We start from the raw sequence: 26,015 nt of genomic DNA on the forward strand, positions 1-26,015 counted from the left end.
CTTAAATTTATTGATTCTTATAATAATTAACTAAAAAGTTAAATTAATAATATTTTTTTATTAGTTAGACAGTATAAATATTTTATTCCAACAATACAAATTACTATAATTTTTCTTAAACTTGTTGACTTTTACACTAAAACCTAAAAACTCATAAAAATTTCTGATTAGCTGACATGTAAAATATTTTACCCTAAAATGCAGAGAAATTAAAACTCTTACTAAAATAGGACTGGGACTCCTGTCTTAGTCTTTGTGCCTATAAAATAAAATGTGCAATGAGACCTAGAGAGAGAGAGAGAGAGAGAGAAAGTTTTGAGTGACACATCTTTTCTCCTCCTCACACAGCAGGAACACAATGGATTCTTCTTCATCAGCAAGTGTTAGTCAGCATGCCAAGGTTGTTCCAAAACAATTTGACATCTTCTTCCATGCAGGAAGGTACCCTTCATCTCGCAGGACTCATTCCTCTTCCTCCTCTTCCTCCTTTGAATCATTCTATTTCCCAGAGGATCCTCTTCTTAGTCCTGCATCCCCTCTTAGATTCTCTGGTGTTCCATTTTCTTGGGAACACTTGCCTGGAATTCCCAAGAAACAAAATTCTAAAAAGAAGCTGCAAGAGTCTTCCTTGAAACTACTACCATTGCCCCCTCCAACTACCACACACTGTTCTTCTAAAAAGCACTCTCATGAAGAAACAAGGATTAGGAAAAAGAATTCAATACAAAGTGTTTTCCAAAGGGATCCTTTCTTTGCTGCACTTGTTGAATGCTCAAAGGATGATAATGAAGAAATTACAAGTAGAAATTTGTGGAATGGAGCTAAGGTGCCAATAAGGAGTATTAGTGATCGTTTTGGGTTTATTAGCCTTTATGCCTCTTGCAAGAGAACTTGTGCTGTTTCTGAATCTTTAGTCTACCTTCCAAGCTCAAGAAGAAGCACCTGTGAGCATGTTAGTCCCAGGTCCCTCTAAGCTTGTGATGATGCATGCATAGCTGTCAATGTACTTGTGTTCATGTTTTTCTAAGAAAAACCCAGAAAGAGGTATTTCTTTCCCTCTTTTCTTAAAATATTTCAAACCTTGATCTTTGTTTTTAGTTTCTAAAATATGGTATGTGAAGACAAAGTATGTCTTTGGAAACCCAAGTTATTGTAATATGTTAATACAAGTATATAGGAAGTAGTGCTGGTCTCCTTTTGTTCAGAGATCACTGATGACTGATATTTTTCTAATGTATTTTTTTATCCTTCTGGTTTTTATTTTTTTAGCATCAAACACCAAAATCTCTAAATACAATATACGCTCTTTGCTGTATTTCATGTGATAACAACACATTATGAGTGAAAATTACATGATCCCATGAGGAAACAATGTACCGGACCATAGTGGAAAGAGACTGCCAAATTATTAATTTGACTTTATTTTTTAATTTGTTTTCTAATATTTGCAATTGTATCAATTGATTCCCTAATATTTTCAGTGATGTCTATAGTGGCTGCTGTTACTGATGTTGATAACAATTAACAAAGTTGTTGAGCTACCTTCGCTTTGTTTTAAACGATTCCACGCTACACAAGTACGTAAACTCTGTACTCTGTACAGATTAGAAATTTAATATACCACAAACAAACATGTAATCATATTATTATAATAAGGTGGCTGTGGAATTAGTTTACCTTCTCAAATAATTTTATAAGGTTAATTAGTGTTAAACGAAATAATGATCACCCTCAGAATATAAAAACTTCACAAATTGAGTGTACCCTTCTTTTCTCCTGCTGTGTAAGCTATACACAAGACTACAAGAGTTAACTTTCATCTTCCAAAAAAAAATATTTTATTTTTCTATTAAGGTGAGATCTCATTTCAGGTCCTGAAAAGTTGGCATCAACTTAGGTGATTTGACTACGAATTTTCTAAGACATGGATCCTGAATTATTTGCCTGTCACGGTTTCACCACTATTCTGCAGAAACAAAACTGAAAAAAATTAAAAACTTCACAGATTTGTTTTGTACATATCAGAGTACAATCAATTTAAAGTCCACATGCTCCGTTTGGTTGGTTCTGCATTTAGTGACATTTCCGTGTAGATTTTAAACAACCAAAAGTTAGAAAATGTTCATCTATTTAGATTATTATAATGGTACTTGTAAGTTTTAACGTGCATTTAATACCCAAAATTACACGTGTGGGTCACATACAAGTATGTGGAGTAAAATGTATTTTATTTTCTAATAAACCAATCTACACCTAGCTAAGTGAAAGGCATTATTATTCATTAAGTGGAGTTCAACTATTGGTAGAAACATATTCATCTGATACATTACTCTACGTCACCTCCCTTTAGGGAAATATAAATAAATAAATAAATAAACACCGTATTTTAGAGAAGAAAATAAAAGGGAGAGACAAGTGAGGAAGCACCCAACTATCATGATTCAACTATCACCATAATTGTTTTAGACAATCTTAGAGCTCAAGTTATGCAAATGGGTCCATCTGGTTTTCCCCCACATGGTTTCTCAATATATTCAATGCATTTCTTATGACAAATCCACTAGCTAGTAGCTACTATTAAATCCATGGATATTGGAAGAAAATAACCATTATCTTGATATTTGAAGCCTCTATGTTGGTGTAAATTAAAGGTCAAAGCCAAAAATCCTTTCCCTTTATCTTTGTTCACTTTGGCTGTGCAGCATATGATGAAAGCTACCTGAGCATATATATCCTTGTCATGTTTTACGGTAGTGGATGTGCTCAAAGTAGAGACTATATAATGAGTAAGAGGCCCATCTGCCCTGTGATATAGCATTATTCAACTTAGGGTATCTCTTGGTTATGATAGCCGGTGCCCAAAAAAGCATTAAGAAAAAAAGGGACCAAATTCAAGTCAAATGAGACTGCTATGGGGTAGGTTGGTTTTTATTATTGAAAAAAGTGAGGTAAAGCTATAGTGTCACTAATGTACTTAAAACAAAATAAAAACATATCCTCCTTAATAATCAAGTACATATACTCAACTGGAAATTGGAACGACTTAATATGTAGACAAAAGGTAACTAATAGATGATAATATTCATACAAGTACATGAGAGGGTTGATCCCATTTTACCGGCTAGAAATGTGACGAGTTCTTCAATCTGGATTACCCCTAGCTACCTTGTTGTTCAATATGCATACCCCATATATGTAATAATGAGAATAAACCTATCCTCACGAGTCACGACAATTAATGTGCCTCTTAGAACTCTCTAACGTGTCTCTTACTAATGATATGTTACTATTTAAAAAGGCTTTTCATTATAACTAAATATTGTGCATTAAACGCTACAGCCAATTCAACAGTTACAAATTTAAGTGGTGGAGTATTGGGCTGGCTGGAAAACAGGTAAATGGATAATCAGTAATTCAGATAGTTAGTTATACCAAGTACCATATTTGTTTCACACTTAGGTTACAGACTTACGGCAACACAAGTCTCTTATATAAAATATACAATTGAAGTGAATTTATAAATACATTTTAATCATATTGAATAAAAGTAATATTTTTCTTTTTTTCCCCTCAAGATCAGTTCGTTTTTAGTCAACAGTAAAACACGTACTTTTTTTTAATGATGAAATGAATGAATGAGTAAAACACTAAGATATTATTAAAGTATTGACCCCCTTTGTTCTTTCAATAAACGCTATACTATTGTATGAGCTTTTGTTTCTGTAAAATAATTTTTTTTAATTTTTAGGGATAATCACATTCTCCTAATTTTTGGAAATTTTCTATTAATTATAACGTTTTGTTTGTGATTTTTAATCTTTCTTTAACAAGCTACAGAGGATTAATATCTTTAATAACTTTTATGAATGTTTACATTGAATTTATCAATCAAACTGTTTAGTCATGTAATATTATCTTAATGATCACGTGTACTAAATTTTATATAATTTAAAAAAAATTAGATAAATAATTTATTATTATTAATTTATTTATATTTTATATCATATGTTAAAATAAAGTAGTGGGATAAAGTATTAATTAGTTTTTCAATTATATAAAATTTATAAATTTAATATATGTCGTGAGTAATTTTAATTTAATGGTTAAATTGATAAAATTTAACAATATTTAAAAAACATAATAAAGGTGTAGCCTTATCATATGCATTCTTAAATATACAATCCAGACTGAAAAAAACAATTTAATAGATAAATAAGTAGTAAGCGGTGAAGTGGGCTGACCTCAACCATCGCAAACATGTTATTGGTTGGATTGGTTCGAGTAAAATTAAGTTTAATTTTGTCAAACAAGATTTTGGAGTCAAGCATTGCATTGTAGATAAAAAAAAAAATCATAATTGAAAGATAAGACTCAATTAAAGATAATTAATTAATTAGACTTTAGATAAAGATTAGTAAAAATTGATAAATACTATATACTAATATCATTTTATGAGAAAAAAAACCTTATATTATTAATCATATAGGGTTTTAGTTCGAATGATTCTGACCCAAGATACAATAAATAAATCAAAATTCGACCCAAAATTGAGTGTTGATTTCACGCTACTAAATATTAGAAAATAACAGTTCATCATGGTACGATTAACTAAGAAAAACAGATGGATCGTGATTCTCTACCATTTTAGAGAATTGCAAAAAAATGCAAGTCGATATTTAGTGAGAGAAAGAAACGCTGGTTTTTATTTTATTTTATATTTTTTTAAGAATGAATTCGATGATATTTTATTCAGCAACAGAGTGTAAATTCTGTACGTCAGATAACACTAAAGAATCTATCTGACGAGGGTAGTACTCCATCCAATACATTTCATAAAAACAAAAGGCCAGCTTGGCTAATTTGTCCGCAGAAACACTGAACTAAGATTATATAATTTTAAAAAAATGTATATTTATTATTTTATTGTGCCGTTTACTTCTTTATCTCTCTAACTAACATTAATAAAAAGTAAAAAAAATTGTGTCTCATGATGACTCATTTTCCTAACGAGTTTTATTTCTTGCTTGAAAATTATATCGTCTTTAGAAAAATTGATACGCAAAGTTTGTTTTTCTTGTGAAAAATACTCGCAAGTAGCATTGTTCACGCAACGAAAGAAGAAAGCCACAACAAGCTTCCAATAATAATAAATAACACTCTGAAAATATTGCATTTGTGTATGTGATCGCATAATTCATGCCGGTCGGGAACGTGGAAAAGAAAGAGAGACAAAATATCACAAACTTATTCTGTAAGATCAACAATTTCTCCACTTTTTCTTCCAAGTTTATTTTTATTGAATAAATAATACTCCTTGGCTTCATGATAATGTTTTTCTTTTCTTCTTCTCCATAACCCTCTTCATCTGCCACAACTCTATCATTGCTCCAAATTTCAACCAGTACATATTCTCATTATTCTGCAGCACTACTACATGGGCCACAAAGAAACCATCAAACACATTAATTAATTAGTATTAAAATGTTTTAACTTAATCAGAAATTTTAGATTTAAATCTTAAGTATATAAACCTATATTAAATAAGAAATTTTTTTATCGTTCATAATGTTACTTGAACTGGGTGGAGGATAGTGTGTTTAGACCAAAAACAAGATGGGCCACCAAGATTACTATGTGTTGCCCCAGTTCTGATTACCTATAAATGCACAAAAGACGGTTGAAACATAATAATTAATATGAAAGATTTTTTTCATTTTAATTTGGAAAAAGGAATAATTTTGTATTCCAATAACAACTACATGATGATTTATTTTTCCCATCATCTCATAATATGAAGTGAAGTTGCAAAAATATATAACTTTCCACGCCGACATATTTTCTAGAAATAAATATTAGCCATATAAGGCACCTTATTGCTTGATGTTAAAGACTCCATAGGAATTGGGTCCTCATCAGAGAGCACCCCAAAAGGTGAATCCAATGCAAGCATGCGTGCTGAGAGAAGAGTTATAAGAATGATAGCTAGCCTGCTACACGTTAATCCGAGCATATATAAGAGAAAACTAATATTTGAGCAAATTGCTATAGTTAACTTGCAAATTTTCAGCGTGTAAAAATGTTTGAAATTCATACGGTCAACCTAGCTATGCTATTAATTAATACTTTACTCCAAATTCCAAAAAGTAAAATGAATGTCATTTAGGTCCATTGGACAAGAGTTCTCATTAATTAAAAATATAAAATAATTTTATATTGTCTATCAATATTAAAAATTATGATTAGAGTAATTTTTAAACTAATTATTATAAAAGTTAATAAATTTATTATATATAATAATTTATAATTAAATGATATAAAATTTATTATTTTACAATAGCAATGCATAACTTATTTTTTATTTAAATAAACAACTTAATATCTTATTAAATAAGTATTTATTATATACATACTTATGTAACTTGTTTTTATAATTCAAGGTCATGAAATAGGATTAAAATATTTTCATATAAGTTATAAGTTGTTTTCATTAGTTATTTTAAAGGGTTTATTGAAATAACTTGAAAATTATAGACATATATAAACTATTTTCATAAACTTTCTCAAATACATGTGCTTACTTGAATAAATCCTTTACAGTTAGCACTTAGCACTGTTTACAAACCTTCTTTATAGATCACAAGATTACAATTCGACACAATCTTTTTAACAGCTCAAGTTCTTCAAAAAAAATGGAAACAATGATTTTCCTACCACTCAGGCAGTTTTATTAAACACTTGCCAAGCACTGGGTGCTTAAAGAAGCCTTTGTGCTTGTCACTTTGTGTGGGTCCTTATAGGGGATGTGAGATTATTTGTGTGGAAGTCATTTAGTAAGTTGTTGGGTTGGAGAACTAAATTGCTTAAATTATGAATAGGATAGTAATACTATTTTTTTCGCTTAATATATTTTTTTCCTTCAATTTAATATTTTTTATTTTCATTCCTATAAAAAAAATTATTTTAATTCTTATAAAATATGTTTTTGTTTTTCGTCGTTGAAGTATTTTAAATAACTTTTTTACTGTATAAAGTATTTTTACTATTTAAAACATTATCTAGATCATCTAAAAAGATGAAAAATAAAAACAAATATATTTTTTATGGATTAAAATAAATAAAAATTACAGAAACGAAAATGAAAAAAAAATATTAAATTATATGGAATAAAATATATTTAACCTTTTTTATTGGACAAAGAAAGATAACATAAGGGTGGTCAAATGATGAATAAGATAATAATTTGCAGAAGTTGGATATTTTTTTCTTAAGTTTTTCTTTTGGTGTTTTTTTTATTATTAAATTTGATTCAAGCAAGGGAGTTCTTCTTTGATTTTGAATTAGAGATGCAGCAGCTGCAATAAACTCTTCTGGAAATTAGAAAGGGTAGCATTGTGTTATTTGGTTAGTAATTTTTTTAACAAAAATTCATTTTTGCAAGAGACACAATTTATTTCGAAGTCACCAGAATTAGAATCAACAAAAGTGAGATTCAAACACAATTTGGAAAGTTCTCCAAGAAACACAACACATCAATCAGCTTTGATATGCAGTGCCATCAAAGCCCATCGATCTGGAAGCAGACGGAGATTGACGATGCAGATCTGAAAAACCACCCGAGGAGGAGAAAGGAGCGTAACATAATCCCTTTTAATGAACAAGTCTACATTTTTAATAAAAGGTATTGTTTAAATTTTTTATTATGTTTTTCTTTCGATAAGTAATCTATTATTACAAGCAATTTTGACTTCCGATCCTTACCAATGATGCATTTTCTAAGAGACTTTACCGTAGCCATCACCATTGTGTACAAGTATTGTTTAATGTTTACTTTGAGTTGTCAAGATGATTATAGTTTAAGAGTCTCAATGTTAAAATTCTAATAACAACTTATCTTCCCAATGTGACACAGTTTATACTAGCTGGAGTACTATCATTTTTTCCTCAGAAACAATAGGATTGACTCCTACATATATAAAAAATCAGATTAAATAAATTTTAGGTCTTTTATATAATAAAATTTATTAATTTTTCTATCTGAATAGATATATTCTCGCAGAAGAGAGAATCAAACACCATCACAAGCACACGCAAGAAGTGGGAATCATACATTATTGCATGAAAGAGTGGCAGATATATAATAATAAATTTGGCGTAACTGGTTTCATCTCATGTACTATGAAAAAGAAGAAAGAAAAGAAAAGTATGCAATAGGCAAACAATCACCCGTGCAGTTAGGGTTGGAAGTCTTCCCATCAATCCCAATCTGTCTCAAATTAACTATTGAAAATTGTCTCTACGCCAAATATATAGGCGATTTAATGGCAGAATTAACAAAGTTTACTGGGATTGGGCTTTCATCTTCAGTAGTAGTGACCATGAAGAGACATCTTGGGTCCTACGACATTAGGCAGCATGCTGCACAAGCGTAAACGTTTTTGTTAAGGAATGTTTCTATATTCAATCTTATCTTCTTTTTTAGCTTAATAGCATTTTTAATTCTTTGACTATTGTATTGTGGGATTTTAATCCATCGAGTCCTAATTCTATCAATTAGATTTTTTAATTTTCTTTCATTTACAAAACAATCAGAATTTTTATTTTTACTTTTATCCATTCGATCTATGTGTCACAATAATTTCAATATTTAAACATGTACCAATTAAGTAATTTTTTTAGTAGACTTTTAATTTCAAACGTGAAATATACTATGTTTGGACTGAATAAGATCCACACCCCATCTTTTTTCCTTTTTCCTTTTTATTTTTAGTTTTAATTCAATAATGACAAACAATAAAGCTGAAATAATAAGGGAACAAAAAGGGAATTTGGATTAATTTTGCTACATCTTAAGACATACAGTACGACTATATTTTATGAGTTCAAATTTGAGTCGTCACTTTAAATGAATTTTAGTGTATCTGTGAATAAGAGTATTTGCATATTGGATTGAACTAATCTTAAAGAAGAAAAATTATCCAATTCAGTTGTTTTGTTTTTTTAATTCTTCGTCTAATTAATTTAGTTTAAAATTTTCGAATTCAATATAATTAAAAACAGGATTAGACTGATTTTCATTTTTTTTAAAGAAAATATTACACAAATTGTTTTTTTGCATCGTGAAAAGAAAGACCAAAAACTAACAGACTAGGATACCAAAAAAGAGTCATGCCTTAAGGCAACTAAGACACCATCAAGTGGTTCATCATCCCACTGTTTCAACCAGGTACAACAGCTCCAAATAAATTTGCCAACTGTTTTTATGTCAATCTACACAACTTGATAATTATATTTATGAACCTTTTCTCAAATAATCATTAAAATAATATCTTTGATTAAATATATTTTTATAAATAAATATTAAGTTATGTGATAATTTTCCATATAACAAGAAAAAAATATAAACAAGAATGATATCATAAATTTATAAATAGAAAATATATACATGTGCATCCATTAGTTTTGTTTGTGACAAATCTCTGTCGAGTTTAATTTAGACCGAATAAAATCGATTTTTATAATTTATGTTGTAAAATACATACATGTATTTACTTTTTTCAAGAAATTGAAACCAAAAGAAGAAAGAACGTGCTAAGTTGAGGGGGGCCGGGAAGGATTTTTTTTAATAATTTCACATAAATAACTTTCTTCTTTTATTTTTTTTTTCTCAAACAAATAATAAGAAATTAATATTTTTATTGTAACTCTCAACACGATCGGAAGGTTCTATTGAATCTTTAGACTCTTGACAAATCAAAGCTTCATTCATTGTTGTCCCCTCATGTTCTTTAGCCATGAAACTCATATCCTAACACCGACAAATACGGGTTAAGATCCTCTCCATTTTTTCCATTACTAAAGTTTTGGAGTAATAAATAAAATTGACATTATACACATTAAACTGAGTACCGTATATTTTTTCAAATCAATAGAAATGGAGAAAAAAAGAAATAGAAACCTAAAATTTCACGCACTCTCTAGAAAATTCAATTTACAAGTATCTATATATGATGAATTTTCCACAGATCAAATAGGATACCTAATTTGCCCCCATGGTTTAAAACTGATAATCTATTAGCAATGCAAGCTACGAAAATTTTACAAGTATTATTACTCACTTTTGCAATTAGATGATCAAGTATAGATAACACTAGAGTATCACATCACATGATCTCTCATGACTAGAAAGAACTTAAAGAACTCTTCTTACTTCAGCCCAACATTTCTCTTGTTAGCAGTTGACTATACTTTGACATCAAGGCCATGAAAACATCAATATCCAAAGTACAAACAATACACACTAGTGACTGTATGCAAGCTCGCCAACCAGCACATGTAAAAATGAAACTAACACCACAGAGAAGCTACAATGTACACCAGGTGCCAAGAAGGAAGTCAAATGCCAGAGGAGACAAAGGAGGAAATGCTACGCCCAAATATCGACCAGTCATCCATGGTCACCTTTTAGTTCAAGACTTGGCAATTACTGGTTCAACTGCATGGACGTGTCTCAATCATATGATATAATCAATTGAACAATTTAACATTCCGGAAGGGAGTGTGTCGATGCAAATGGGGAGAAGCTTGCAGCTGACTCACTATAGCGGAGAGGATGTTGTTGATGACTGGATGAGCCCATATAGCTCACCGAAGCATTGCTTGGACTTGGAATGTGTGGAGACATGTACCGCGAGTTAAGAGATGACAAAGACGGGTATCCCATGGAACGTGGTGAATTCAAGTGAGAAGCTAGAGATCTTTGGGATGCATTCCTAAGATCTACGGAGCTTCGGCTGATACTTAGGGAGGGGGATTGATGGTAGGAGGACCTAAGAGATGGCTGAACATAAGGTGTACTGGCTATGGAGTGGTTACGAGAAACAGATGGGGTCTGTGAAGCTGCCCGGGCAATTTGTATTGCCGAAGAGGAAGCTAGGGATGATCTCGCAGAAGGTAAGGCAGAGGATGCCATAGATGCTGTCCGGGCAATTTGTATGGCTGAAGATGAAGCTAGCGATGATCTTGCAGAAGATAAGACAGACGATGCCATAGATGCTGGGGTTGATGAGAGCAAGGGTGTGGATTCTGAAGGTGGTGGATCAGTTAAGCCGGATCTAGCATCACGCTTGCAAACTGGACAAAAGGTTCTCCATGAAGTAAGCCACGAATCCACACAGGCAGCATGAAACTCTGTGAATAACTCATCAGGTAAAACAGCATTAATGTAATCTTGTAACATAATCATAATTTAATATGCACATAATGCAAATACAAGTAATACCAATGCAGGCAGAAGAGATTAATCTTGTTAAGCAACAAAACATCAATAGCATGTAATGTATTGCAAAATAAAAAACAAAGGAAAACAAGAAAAAAAAAAAAAATATATATATATATATATATATAAAGGCCTTGTCTAAACCTTCAGAAGTCTCAGACCAACACCAGGAATCAAGCACATTGTCTAAAAGCAAAAATACAACGAGCAGAAGTTGGTGATGTAATTAGCATCCTATTTTCAAGTTTGATTTATGAATGAAGATCACTCTTTCATCTGGAGCATCATTACACCGCCCATTTGCAGTTTTAGAATTCATAGAGCCACACACGGGATTCAGATAATTCTTGAACTTCCATTTTTTCCAAAACTTTAATGACAGTTTTTTATATTATATCCCAGGCCAATCAACAATCATCTGAACCTTTCAACCAATTGGGTTGACTACTTAGACATTGAGATATGGGTTGCTAATTAGAAAAAAATATTTTCCCAGTCAGGTCATGTGATGTGAATTTTATACATTCATCCATGATCCATCAACAATCAATTTTCATATACCACTTGCAAGTCACAGACCAAGATTCCACATAAATTAAGCAATTTGTTTAATTTGCAGTACTTAGTGACTTGTGAGGAATACAGAGACCAAATTAAAATTGTAATGAATCGTTCCATTGTTCAACTGTAAAAACCATTGGGTGCCAGTTCTTTAGTATAGGTACTTCTCAATTGGCAAAATTAAAAGTTTTCAAGATTAAGATGGAATGAAAATTTTAACCATTCTCACAAATGTCTGTGTTAAAGGTTGAAGATTAAGAAGCAATAGGATTGTATAAGAGGCTTACTGGTGGTTGCTTTTTTTTTTGGAGGGGTTGTTAAAACACACTTCAACCCCATCAGGATTGTCAGTATGACACTCAAGCCCAAAAAAACTGTTAACATGCCTACTCCTTATAAGACTCGGGAAACAATCCTCCTCTCTTAAGCTAGCTTTTGGAAGTGAGTTAAGCTTGTTCTATACTAATAAAAACAATTAACTGCTTTGCAAACAGTTAAAATAAGACAGAAATTTCCAATCAACTAAATTAATACACAAGCTTTGAAGAAAAAAAATTGTAATAACATATTGATAAAAGCTTAATTAAAAGTTTGAGGGATCTTTCAGAATTCCAAATGGTATTTCAAGGTGACAACTTATCAGTTAAAAATAGGAAAAGGGGTTTGCAAGAAAACACACCAGAAGAATCCAAGTCTGAATTACCCTACCAGGATTAGCAAAGAAGTGGCTGGAATGCACTATCAAGTAATATGAGCAAGAGGAACTGTAAGTTGAAAGTAGGTAGCACCTAGAAAGTATAACTGCTCCCAGTTTTCCATTTTCGGAAATCTCATTAGAAGATTTTTTTTTTATTGTATTTTTTATTTGTTGCAACATGTGATTACACTTTTCATTTCCAAGGATTAATTGTGATGATCAACGTCAATGATACAATATAGTCAAATTGAAAGTGTCTGAGATTTTAAATCTCATTTGTAAAGGAAAGGTATGGCAAAGGAAAACACCATAGTTCAAACTTCAAACAACTAAATACTTCACCATAGTTTCTAGAGGAACAGAAGGGTGGGAGAAGCTCGAATATAAGTGTAAGCCTCCAAGCAAAGAGATATCCTGCTTGAGGCCTCTGAGCAATGTAAATCATTTATTTCATAACCTATTATTTCCTCAAAACTAACATTCATTGTATACTTATCTCCAATGAACCCTAAAAGGATGGCAGGGAAAATATCCAAAACCTGCCTCACAATCAAGGACATTTTTATTTGCCAGTTAAGGGTAAGTGGTAACTGATATTACACCAGAAGTTTACAACATGTGACGGCTATCGTATGTCTTAACACAGATGAACATTAGATCCAACAATGAACTGCATACAGTACCAGGGAATTCAAGCTGAATAATGCCCCAGTACATAGGCATACACTGAAATATATCAAACCAACACAATAATATACTGAATTTATAAAAAAATTGGCATGGGAACACTTACTGTGACAGCAGGGCAGAATCCTGAGCTTCTCACCAACACAATAGTCTTCAAGGCATATAGCACATGTTCTTGATGTACAGTTATCTTCCAAAACAGCAGTAAATATCAAACTTGGCATTGCTTTCACTAGGCGACTACTCATACCATGAAATTCACGAACAAGAGGAGCTCGAGGCCTTTCTCTTCTTATGCGATGCCTGCGGACGAAGAAACAAGTGGCCAGCACCGCAGACATAGCTAGCAGGGAAATAAATGAAATTGCCATGATAGACCACGCTGAGTTTTCAAAAGTTGGAATGAGCCATATTTCCACATTAGTCAACCCAGCATATTTGCTTAGTATTTCACCTGAAGCTTTAGATACAAATACAGCGTGTATTTTTATACCAGCAGAATTTCCTGCCACTGAACTCAAGAATTGTTAATTAGACATTCCCAAAATATGAAGTAGGTGTGTGAAAACATATACAATTACTATATTCAAGGTAACAAGAAAACTATCCAAGGATAAGTTATCTATCTTTAATAGCCATTCTTTTACTATATAATTCATATGCTGGACAAGTGTCAACATTTTGCCCATATATTGTATATATGTTGTCATCCTTTCCAAAAGTTTTACCTTGATAATATATTCCATCAACTACACATAAACCCCTAATACATCATTCAATCATTGCTGGCACCTGAATTTCAATGGGCACAAAGAAAATCACCTCTAGGGAGAACAATGAACACAATTGTTTCTCCAGCATTTCATTTAACATCAGATAGCAACCAACAACCCCTAATACATGTCTTCCAAGTGACATCATATTAATTAATTTCTTTTACAGAAACTTCAATGGAATTATAATCTCTTTTAGGGTTACAAAAATCATAATTAGTGTAAAATTAATAGCTACCTCAATCATTAAATGATGAATCTCTAATCTATACAAAACCATTTTGCCACAACCAGTGAGTGCACATTACAACTCACATTATCTTTAGCAGTTGGAGAAAACATAAGTTTGATGGCAATTGCATGTGAGAAGAGAATGATAAACAACAAAATGTAGCTACATATAAGAATTGGTCATTACTCGCAACCAAGATGCCACCATCTTCATTGTCATAGACAATTACAGCTTTGAAGCCAGCCTTTTGTGCCCTTCTGACTTTTTCCTCAAAGCTACATCCCCCTCTAACCACCAAAGCAAAAGGTGAACTCGCATTGGGAAGTTGTTCAACTTTATTTGTCAATTCTGTACATGCATCCAGTGGTTCTGCCAAATATAAGATCCCATATTCTCCAGAACCTTTGACTGTTGGGGCTGAAACCAAAAGACATTCATGTCAACAAAAAAAAGATTGATAAAATTAACATCCACACACCATCACATGCAAAAAACATCGACATCAGAACAACAACATAACACCACACTTACATTCTTCTTCTGCACTATTTTTTCCCCACAAAAAAATCACAAATTTAGTGATACAAATTACAAAAATCTTGAAACTTTACAATGGCAAGCATATGCTTTAAGCACGTGCATCCTTAACCCAAACTTGCATACCACACATCAGCATCTACTGTTTGATATCCCCCCGAATCATTTCAAAACCTTTCTCCACTTTTCCCCCTCCTATCTACAGTAATCTCTCTCTGTCTCTTCTCATGAAATTTTTTACTTTCTAACATGACAAAAGGTTTCAGCTGAACCAAATTCCAACTTGAACAAGATTGCCTCCATGGACAATACCTTTGATCCTAGATCGAAAGGCTGAACTAGTTTCCCACTGAAAAGGTTCCAACAAACCACTATCCATCACCCAAATTGAAATTTTCAACATTCATAAGGCACAAAGACCAAAACCACACCCTCCCTTATCCAAAACAGTTTATACACAAAGCACAGAAAACTCACCAAAATTAGCTTCAATATCATCGAAGGAGAGAGTGATATTATTCCCAATAAGAACCACCTTGGAAGCCGCCATAGCACACAGACTCACCAGAGAGAAGAACAATAGAAGATTGGAAGTACCCATCAGAGCAAAAGATTCGAAAAGCACAAAAGCACAGATTTTTGGTTGAAAATCATCCAAAGCAGAGAGAGAGGAGGGGAAATTGGGATTTCTTCAATTTAGGGTTTTGAAAACGCGGCAAAAATAATAGAAACATCAGCTTCCATATCAAAATGGAAAAATGAATCTTCTATTCTATTCCTTGATGCTCTCAGCTCTGTATCAATTTCAAATTGATCGATAATAATGTTTTGACAGCAAATTGGAAATATAATATCAGAAGATAAAATAAATAGTAATCAATATTATATCCCCAAAAAAAATATTTCAGCAGCATGTATTCAGAAAGTTCCAAATCGTACGTGGATAAGCAAGTTTGATGTGGAAATTGGTAAATATCAAAGGTAATTATTATAATGTGACTGAATAATTTGAAAATGATTATAAATTTAGCCAATTGTTGTTTGTTTCTTGTATCAGACCTAACAAACAATAAATGATAATATTAGGTAATCGTTTGTATTAAATTTATCTTTTTTCTTTTAGGATGACAATTGACAAGCTCTTTTATGAGTGATAATTTTCCTTAAACTGAAAAGATCTACACTACTATATATTAACAATCATTCTCTTGAGAGAATTTATTTTTACTTAAAGAAAATCATCCGTGTATTAACATTTGCTGCTTGTAATTGTCGCAATCTGATTATATTATATTATCAAATTAAAAATTGCCTTAAGTGTCTCAATCTTAATATTATTATCTTATCAAATTAAAAGTTGTCTTGGTTGAGGTTATTATTAATTATTAATTAATTAAAAGCAATGGTTACTTATGTCTCACCGCCAGAACAGAACAGCAGTAGTCCCTGGAGTCTCGATTACTCTATAGAACTGTCGAACCTCAAATATTTATTTATTTTTAAACTAATCATAACAATAGTTTTTTTAGGGTATAATAATAATAATAGTTAAATGCATTGATAAAATGGAATATTCTAGGATCGGAAAACAATGTACTAGATGCAAATTATATTCGTGTACATTGCTTATCAATTTTAATACATTGTGATAGAAAAATTAATACAGTACATTAAATTGATTAAAAATAATTATATTTAAAAAGGTGGAATATATATTTTTTATTTCATTTATGGAATTTATTTAAATTCTTTATCTTTTAAAAAAACATTTTTATTCATTAATTTTTAAATTTGAATCGATATTACCATTATTAGTGTTTTGTATTTTGTAACAGTTATTAACATACTTTACAGTGATTATAAACCACCAATGAGTTAAATGATTAAAATAAATAATTTTAAAATATAAAAGATAAAATAAAATTTCACAATGAGAATAATGACTAAAAAATATATTTTAGCTTATTTTTATTTAAGATTATATTGTTATTTTTATTGTGGACATTTAATCTTAAATTGGATTCCAAGCTACTAGAGCATCTAGAGGGAAAGTGGTGCATGGTGACGATAACAATAGTAATCACCATTGTTGTGTCGGCTAAAGAAAGAAAAAAAATTAAAAAAAAAGAGAACAATAATAATAAATTATTTTTTATAACAATTAGTTTTTTCTTACTTTTCTTATGTATAAACTCCAAAAAAAATATTTTATACTCATATAGTCAAGGATTAAAGACGGTGATTTCAAATGAAATGAAATGATTTATAAGGTTTAAAAGTTGGAAAATTAATAAAATTTAAATATTTTGTGGATCATTAATTTAACTTTCTTAGTTCACTTGGATAATTAAGCTACTAAATGTGATTTTTGAGTGTGAAGGTTCAATCGTCTTAAAGTTTTATCTTTTTTTATTCATTTATCTTTGTTTTTTATTCTTATTATTTATATTATAAATATTTATTTAAAGAAAGATAAGTAACCATTTTTAAATTTTTTATTTTTTTATAAATTCAACAAACAAAATTTTGTTATTGTCTTTCTTTTTTTTATTTTTTTCATTAGAAAATGTTAGTTTCATAGTTTTGTTAAAAATATTAGTTAGAAATTCGAACGGTCACCTTTTCTTTATTCTTTCTTTCTTCATCATTTTTTAACCCGTGGATCAATCTTATATTTCAAAATTTTGTTATTGTCTTTCTTTTTTGTTATTTTTTTCATTAGAAAATGATAGTTTGATAGTTATATTAGAAATATTAATTGGCAATTGGAACAATTCAAAGTATTACCTCTGTCTTCCCCTTTTGTAACATACCCAGGTGCCCTCCTTTCCAATCACTAAGAAAAAAAATACCAATCAAAGCCCTATCTAAGTAAAGCTTCGTTCCGGCCCCAGGGGAGTTTACTCAACCCATTCCCCAGTCTTCCGCACTGCTCAAGTAAGTGTGCGACTCTGTATGAGAACTTCCTTCCCTTCTGCCCACTCTCCATTCACACGGTTCTCAAAGCAGAGGAGGAATGGTGGGCAGCAGGTACCACAAGCCCTCTGTCCCACACATCTATCCAGAAGCAAGTGTAGTTCACCGGTTCCACCGAATGCTCCTATCTTCCTTCATTCTTTCTTCTTTTTTTTTTATCATTTTTCAACCAGTGGATCAATCTTATATTCCCTTCTTGTTATAATAAACAACAATGAGACCTCTTGAGTCTCAAACTTAAAACCAAAAGTCCAATTATATATAAAAGTTTATTTGAATAAGTTTCTTTATAAATATTTATAAGAAAAATATGAAATGGATTTTTTCATAAGTTAAAATGAGTTATATGTTAGTTAACTATTAGTTAATTTGTAGAATATTTATAAGATGAGAAAATATGTCTTCTCTAAAAGATGAAAGAATATCTATAAATTAGTTAATGATTAATTAATGGAGAATTCTCTTTGACTTATGGAGAAGTTCATTTTATTTTCTTTTTCTAAAAATGTTTGTAAAGGAGTAGGTTACCCAAACAAATTAGTTATGGTAGAAGCTGAAAGAAAAATGACATCATTCCATTGTTTCTTAGCTACAAATAGAACCCATGAAAATTTCAAGAAGAAAGCAATGTAGTACATGCACCTTGAAGAGAATTAGGAGCATTGATCTCAATTTCAAACTTCTCAACCTTAATCTCGATAATCTTGATCTTAATCATTTCAATGGTTTTAAATACCATGTTTAATCTTGACTAGTTAGTTGCCTTCGAAGAAACAGTTTGTCAAGAGAAACATCTTCACTCAATAAAAGGATTAGGTACTTTAGAATTTAGATTTACCTCAGATAACAGATAGCACATGTTGGATAAAAATTATTTATATATTTTTAAACTTTAAAATATCCCTAAAACAAACCAATTACCAATAAAAATGAGATGTCGTAAGTATATGTCTCGATCTTATTATAAAGTAGCATCTTTAACTTCTATCGAAGAAAGAGGGAGAAAATCTATCAACATAACCGCAAGTTGGCCACTTGAACATTTTAGAATTTTTGTGTGGTTGCGCGCCAACGGTTGTGCGCCAACCTTGTTTGGAAACTTAGACTATAACCAAAGTATAAAATAATGATGAATCTTCTTTCAAATTTATTTTAATGACAATATTTTTAGTTATCAAATAAGATGCTCGAGTTTTATTAATATATTAATTTATTTTTATTTTGTATTATATTAAAAATTACTATACAAAGATACAACATTTCTTTTAATATTAATTATAAAAAATATTTATTTATAGAGTTAAATATGATTTTGGTTCTCCAAATATTGACTCATTGATTTTAATCCTAAAAAATAATTTCATTGTATTTGATCCTAAAATTTTCAAATTTCCTCTTTAACGTAAAAAATTGAATTATTTTCCATAAAATACAAGCAAATTAGATTAGAAAAATATAACATAAAGAAAAAAAATTAAAAGTAACAGATAATTTGAAAATTTTATTAGACTTAAACCAATGAGGACTGTGAAGATACATGTCCTATTAAAAAATGCAATACAAAATTATCTCAAATCCAATAATAGATACTTTATCAAATAAATAAATTTTATCTAGCTTAGTGATGCACATTTTTTTTTCTGAGTTGAGTTATTTTTTCTTCTTGTATCATTCTTTTTTCAAAACGCAGGCATTTATAGTTCGACTGGTGTTCCTATAATCCTATATCAAGAGAAATTAATAATTGGACCTGGACAGGTATTTATGTTTTTTCTCCACGTGCAGAACATGGGCTCATGTTCTGCTTTGTTTTCATACTAGCACTAATAATGTTTAATTATGTTTTCTATTCTTTCAGTTTTGGAGTATGTATAATTTCATTTTTTTTATTTTTAAAATTTAATGAATGTGTCCTCTTTATGAATTTTATTTTATTTAAAATCCTCAAAATCCCATTTTCTATCCACATATTTGGGATAGTATCGAGATATGAAATGTTTTTAAAAGTTTAAAAGTAAAAAAAAAAAATGAAGTGAAATTTTGAAGTATTTTGTGGAATTTGGTATTAGGATTTGAAGAGGAAAAAATATGATTTTTTTGTTGGTAAAACTTAATATTTTGGTTAGTGAACTTTAAGTAGAATCAATTTGTGAAAATTTAAAATCAAAACTGAGAATTTGAGAGGTTTAGATTAAAAAAAAAAAGGTTGCTAGATAAATCAAATTTGCTTTAATTTTCAAATGAGAGATTTAATTAGCTTAAAATTTTTAAAGGATAAGTTGCACATAATATAAACTAAACCAGCCAGATGTATAATTTTTTGTAAAAATAAAAATAAAAAATTGAAGCCGAAACCATGTCCAGAACAAGGTTTCTCTTTTTAAAAAAATAAAAAATAACTCTCAACAAATTTATTGTACAAATTCACAGCATTCATGTATTTTATTTTCAAATCATCTATATTTTATTAAATGAAGAGTTTTTATTGTGTTCATTTTTAACGTGCTGAAGTTAAAATAGAAAAACATAATTTGAAACCATAAAAGTACAATAGTGTCTCCTTGAGTTAATTAGGTAAATTGTAGGGAATAAAATATCGATACGCAAGTTTGATTTCTCGCTTTAACTCTTTTTCTCATTTTTTTTACATCATTCTTTCTCCTACTTGTAAAGCTTTCATTAAAAAAAAAAAAAAAAGCATCTATCTTGTGAAGGATGCAAATGAGTCAATCTTTTATGTTACATTGGCCTTGTTCAACTCTACGATGCAGCAACATACTAAAAAATCAAATAAATACTAAAAATATCTAGGATGGACGCAAATAATAATAAAGTTAACAATTTCATGATTGTCATTTTTAAAGTAATAAATAAGCCTTTTTCATGCTAAGAAATAACTAGTGGAAAGGTGTAAATCAAAAGGCAAGAGTTTGAACAGTATTCAAAATTATGGAGATACACAAACTCAAAATATTTACTCATACCAATAGGTATGGTAATTCTAAAGCCAGCTACTTTCTAGAATACTCCTGACCACGTTCATTAATTATCAATGTATTATGTTAATTTTTAGTCTTCCTTGTCACCAGGTTTATACTCATTGTTTTCAGCTTCAGAAACAGAACTGATTGCATGATCAGTTTGAACTTGATTGGGTACACTCTGGTATTCATCACCTCCTTTACTGAATGTCTGAATTAGCATCAGTACTGCCACCACAAAAACAATGATGTACACCATTCTAATGTCAAAGGATCGATGGATGAATCGCATTAGTGAAGGGCCACTAAATGTTTTCTTTATGGTTCTTCCTTCCCTGTATCCTTCGAGAAATTTAGTGATTTGAGTTCCTTGGTCCTCCCCCTCTATGGTTTCTGAATCAACAACCTGAAAATTATTTTAACAAATGGGATTGGCTTCTCATATTGTGAAAAATTTAGGCACAAATGTACACAACAATAGGCAGATTAAGTTTATATGACGAACTTGATATGAACAATTCATGTTACCATGATAGTGAAACTTTGATAGCAAAATCAACAGTATGGAAGTCAACAACGAATCAAATGCATTAACTAACTGGTAAAAGGATGTATCTGAAAGTTCCAGATGAAACAGTGACATTGATAATATATCATGGACAAATGCATGGTAATCCTTCATACTGATATAAGCACAGTTCATAGTTTATCAGGAAGAAATAATATATCAAAGAATTTAACAACACAACTGTAATATATTGGAAGTGACTAAGACATAACAATGAAGACTAATACATTGAGACATAGACAAAAATCTTGTGAGGAAGAAAGATGAGACGTGGAGAAGAGGTTTGATTTGTTTGAACAAATTTTCCAGCAATCACTTGCCCCAACTAGGTTAAGACCCATTATGTACATGTAAGTTGTAACAAGATTGATGCACTGCTCATACCCCTAGATATGTCTACACTGGGAGATTTAGAAACAAATGCAAAATTTGGGTGGTCAATGGAAGGAATCCCTGAGTTATTTTTTAAAAAACAGATGGCAAAAATATGGAAAATCCCATCAACACCATCAACCTTAAAAATGAAGAACCTATATAACTAGTCCATGGCTTCCAGGTCATATATCTCAAAGCAATCCTTCAACTGATGATGATCAAAGGAGATCCAGATTTATAGCAGTACATGTTATGGAGGCATTTAGTATGTTCACCTATAAGATACCCCATATTTAGGACTCTGATGTTTGAAAAGCTGGGTTTGTGGGAATGTGTGATATCTTGCAAGTGGCAATCCAAAATCTTATTCTTGAATATCACAGTTATAACTGAAATGAACTTTAATAGCCACATTAATCATAGGGATATTAGATTCCAGGTATTTAATACCAGGGAATCTCAATTCTCACTTCTATTTTAGAATGCTAGTGTACCCTACATATAAATAATCAAAGATACCTATTTACTCAACATCATTGTCAGGATAGGAGACCTTTGTTCAGCTTAACAACTCATCTTTGCTGATAAAAAAACAACTCATCCTTGAAAACCCAAGTACTCCCTCTAGTCTCAATTATAAACAAAAAAATAAACTAACTTCACACTAATTAAGAAAATTAGTTAATATTATTTAATTTAGTTAATCCCACTTAAAAAATAAGTTTTCTTCCCAAGTTATCAATCATTCGAACTTGATATCAAGAATGAAAGGGGTCACTGGAAATAGAATCTCAATGAAATTAAGGGTATTTGGGAGATGATATTATTAAATATAGTAAAGTTAGTTGAGATTTGCTTATATTTGAGACCAAAATATAAGAATTTTTTGTTGCTTATATTCGAGACCGGAGGGAGTCTATAAATATAGATTCAAATTGATAACAACAATACATGCAAGAGGAGAGTATCAGAATGAGAAAAGAAACTTGAAACCAGACAAGGTAAATAAGAGTACAAGATAAATAGAGACAACAAGCATATCATCAGAGAACTACAATTAGGATATACTAAAATAACTTCTAAAGTAAAGACCATTAACTTACTGAAAGGTAATCATCACTTTTATCCCAAATGACCATTTTTGGTAGTTTAGTATCAATATCAAAATTTTCAGCAAATTCTTCCATCTGTTTAACTCCAACGTAACCAAATATTAAGTCACGATTTGCAGATGCCGCAGCCTTCAATAACTTAATCAGCTCTCTTGTTGTTTCTTCATCTTCATCCTCAACAATTGTCAAAACTATTTTCCTTCCATCTGCTTTCATCAACTTGAGTGTTTCATAGGATACAGGCACAGCCAAAGGAATCAGGTTTTGTCTTACAAAATCTTCTAAAAAATCCTCTGCTTTACGAAAACAAAAACATCATCAAAAGAAAAAACAAAATATATAACACAAAATTCAAGAAGTGCTGATGAGCTTAGAACATCATAGTAACTTCTAGTGATGATAGAAGGCAATCTAGATTAATAGCTGACATTGAAGCTCAGATTTTATTTAGAAGAAAAAAAGTCACAGTAGCATTTGAGTTCAAATTACAGTTCCTACCATGAACAAAAAAGGCCTCTCAAATGAACCTATTATGTTAAGCTTAGATTTCACATTCAGTCAAGTTCCCTTGGTAATTTCATCATACCTTATCTTATAAGATACACGTCTAGTCCAAAGAAACCAAGAGCAGAAATACATACAGATACCATAAAACTCGCCTTATCCCATAAAGGTTGCAAAGATAAAGACCCAGCTTCAAGTTTTACTAATATTTCAGCCAAGAAAAATGCACCAAACATTTTAAGACAGAGCTTAGTTCCATAGAGATTTACAACATTTATGCCTCCAAAAACCTGGATAGTCAGTGCTAAGTGTTCCAAATTCCAAATAGCCAAACAAACCCAAAAGTAGCAAAAATATTATTCCAAAGCTTCCAAAATATCTTAAAATGCAATTTCATGACTACTAGTTACTGCATCCCAGGGGGAAAAAAAAAACTAACCTGACTTTTTAGAAAGAACCAGTGAAACTAAGGACTAAATTCACACTAATGGGGATCAAATCAAGTATTTAATAATTGGCTACAAATGATTAGGAATAGTGGATTGGCTACAGATTATCATAAATACTAGATTAAGGATTATAAGCCATTCAATAGAGGCACATCCCAATATCTAAATAAGGTTTGACAAATAAGCAAGTGAAGTCAGCACAGTCACAAAATATGCAGTTTAAACATCATTAATGGGATTCTATGTAGTAGCTTCAGCATTTAGGAGAGTTGGTCTATGACATGAAATTGGTTCCTCTTTGACCAAGTAGTTAGGAGTCTGATCCACGACAAAGCCATTCATGATTCATCACTCTTCAGACTGAAGAAAAACTTCAGCACAAGGTAAAATGAGGCTTTGCATTATCCATGCTTCAAGCCCAAAGGGATCTTGTGTGAAGAGGTGTGTTAGATACTAAGGTACATAAAAATTAAAATAACTATAAGTGATGACCTAGATTATCTACGGTATAAACTATAAACTTACCTTCAAAGGGTCCATAGAATGTGTTCCGCTCATTGTACTGTGGATTCAGGGAAACCAAGGCAGGAATCTTATCAAAGTCATGCAATACCATGAGATCCTCTGAAAAATCCTTTGCCACAGAAAACCATGCATTTTTCTTGTACTTTATGCCAAACTTTTCTAGTACCGAACTGTTCAAACCAAAACCTATATAAATCGGGAAAAAAGTGCCTGCTTCTTCAACGAACATATTCACAGCAGAATCTGAATCCAGAATGGAAACATCAGAAGCAGAAAATTTCTTCAGATAACGAACAAGTAAATCTGCCTTCCTTGGTCCACGGTATTCTGTGGGGACGCCATGATTAAACAGCAAAATGGTCGGATATGCACTACACAACAGAACAGAAGCATCATGTGAGTTCATTCAAGAAATAAAAATAGTTGTCTCCTTAAATGCTGAACCCCCCAAAAAAGGAAACACTTATATCAAAGTTACTAAGAAACAAAGACAGTTCCAACAAGCCTTATAACCATATTAGGGACACAAACATACTCAACATCATATTTTTTCGCAAGGCGGGTATGCTTGTCTGCATCTACTTTTGCTATGATTATGGGTTCCTTCAAGGTTGCAAGTACAGGGGCGGCTGCATCTAACTGCAAGACAGAAAATCACACCCTTTATCCTCACACAAAATGCGACATAAATGACACTCATTATTAATCACAACAAGAACGGCAATGTAGCATCACATTACATACAATACAAGACATGACCCATGAAGCAAAAAGAAACAAAAAAAAAAAAAGAGTTTTGAAAGTGGGTTTGAAATAAAAATGAAAACTTGAAGAGAGGCATGAAAGAAGGTCAAGGTGGGTATCAACCTCGGGAGAGAGACGCTTGCAGTGGCCACACCAGGGAGCGTAAAAGTCAACCAAGATGTGATCGAAGGAGGCTATGGCGGAATCGAAGTTGGATTCGTCCAAAACCAAAACCTTTCCATCCACCGAGAATGTCTCAGCCTCACCAAGCCAAAACTGGACCAGCAGCAACAAAACACTGTAAACAACGAAAACCCTCTTCATCCTCATCCTTTGTTCTTTGTTTGTGTCGTGTTCGTGTTGGATCCCAACAACACAACCCTAAACTTTGTTCTCTCCCTATTCGGTTACTCTGCTTCCTTTTTACTCAATAATCATCAGATCGGATCAGATACTGGGATTTAAACTTAATTTCACCTTAGTATTCAAAAAATGACCTTATCATGGGATGGGATTAAATTTATCGAGTTGACTCACTATTTTTTTCAAATAAATTCAGATATCGTGTATATGGATTCCCTAACTGCACAAAATCTACACCCTTAAATTTATATTTTAATATTAATTAAAATTAAATAAATATATAAGAAAAAAATACATTAAACCATTGGATTATATTGCAGGGGATCCTCGTCCAAATTTTAGATAGCTTGTATAATTAAGTAATAAAATTTTAAAAATAAATAACACTTTTTATAGAAAAAAACAGTTAAAGTTAACAGTTGTTTTATAATTTTTTTTAAAAAGTTATATTGATAATAAATATGTAAACTATATTAGTTCAAGTTAAGAAATTGTCATTTGTTATTATTTTTTTCTTATCGTCCAAAATACTTCCTTACATCTTCGTTTGATTTACGAATTAAATAAGCATATTCATAAATTTGTATTTATTTTGTCAAAAAAAAATTGTATTTAGATAAACCTACAAAGATGTAATATTTATATACTTTATAAGT

General features: G+C 31.1%; 3 protein-coding genes across 3 annotated transcripts; 1 reads left to right on the forward strand and 2 right to left on the reverse strand.

Moving 5' to 3' along the window:
• The first annotated feature begins 264 nt into the window (after positions 1 to 264).
• LOC100305600 (uncharacterized) lies at positions 265 to 1,273 on the forward strand. The gene has a single exon (NM_001250792.2). The coding sequence runs from the start codon at positions 359 to 361 to the stop codon at positions 971 to 973; it is 615 nt and encodes a 204-aa protein (NP_001237721.2). The 5' UTR covers positions 265 to 358; the 3' UTR covers positions 974 to 1,273.
• Positions 1,274 to 10,085: 8,812 nt separating this feature from the next.
• On the reverse strand, positions 10,086 to 15,805 carry LOC100791248 (receptor homology region, transmembrane domain- and RING domain-containing protein 2). The gene is made up of 4 exons (XM_003536341.5): positions 15,240 to 15,805; positions 14,412 to 14,642; positions 13,327 to 13,731; positions 10,086 to 11,187 (listed from the first exon to the last, which is right to left on the reverse strand). The coding sequence occupies exons 1-4, from the start codon at positions 15,361 to 15,363 to the stop codon at positions 10,538 to 10,540; spliced, it is 1,410 nt and encodes a 469-aa protein (XP_003536389.1). The 5' UTR covers positions 15,364 to 15,805; the 3' UTR covers positions 10,086 to 10,537.
• A 4,762-nt stretch (positions 15,806 to 20,567) lies between these two features.
• On the reverse strand, positions 20,568 to 25,577 carry LOC100791778 (protein disulfide-isomerase 5-2). Its single transcript, XM_003536342.5, has 5 exons — positions 25,120 to 25,577; positions 24,788 to 24,891; positions 24,253 to 24,623; positions 22,766 to 23,067; positions 20,568 to 21,125 (listed from the first exon to the last, which is right to left on the reverse strand). The coding sequence occupies exons 1-5, from the start codon at positions 25,324 to 25,326 to the stop codon at positions 20,808 to 20,810; spliced, it is 1,302 nt and encodes a 433-aa protein (XP_003536390.1). The 5' UTR covers positions 25,327 to 25,577; the 3' UTR covers positions 20,568 to 20,807.
• Positions 25,578 to 26,015: the final 438 nt, after the last annotated feature.

Source organism: Glycine max, chromosome 10, assembly GCF_000004515.6.
Source record: "Glycine max cultivar Williams 82 chromosome 10, Glycine_max_v4.0, whole genome shotgun sequence".
Taxonomy (NCBI): Eukaryota; Viridiplantae; Streptophyta; class Magnoliopsida; order Fabales; family Fabaceae; genus Glycine; species Glycine max.

Coding starts and splice junctions, on each gene's coding strand:
- LOC100305600 (NM_001250792.2), top strand. CDS start 359: ATGGATTCTTCTTCATCAGCAAGTGTTAGTCAGCATGCCAAGGTTGTT.
- LOC100791248 (XM_003536341.5), bottom strand. CDS start 15,363: ATGGGTACTTCCAATCTTCTATTGTTCTTCTCTCTGGTGAGTCTGTGT. Junction 14,643..15,239: donor TGATATTGAAGCTAATTTTG/GTGAGTTTTCTG, acceptor TTTTGGTTTCAG/CCCCAACAGTCAAAGGTTCT. Junction 11,188..13,326: donor GATTCTGCCCTGCTGTCACA/GTAAGTGTTCCC, acceptor AGTTATTCACAG/AGTTTCATGCTGCCTGTGTG.
- LOC100791778 (XM_003536342.5), bottom strand. CDS start 25,326: ATGAGGATGAAGAGGGTTTTCGTTGTTTACAGTGTTTTGTTGCTGCTG. Junction 24,892..25,119: donor GCAAGCGTCTCTCTCCCGAG/GTTGATACCCAC, acceptor TCTGTCTTGCAG/TTAGATGCAGCCGCCCCTGT. Junction 21,126..22,765: donor AAAGTGATGATTACCTTTCA/GTAAGTTAATGG, acceptor AATAATTTTCAG/GTTGTTGATTCAGAAACCAT.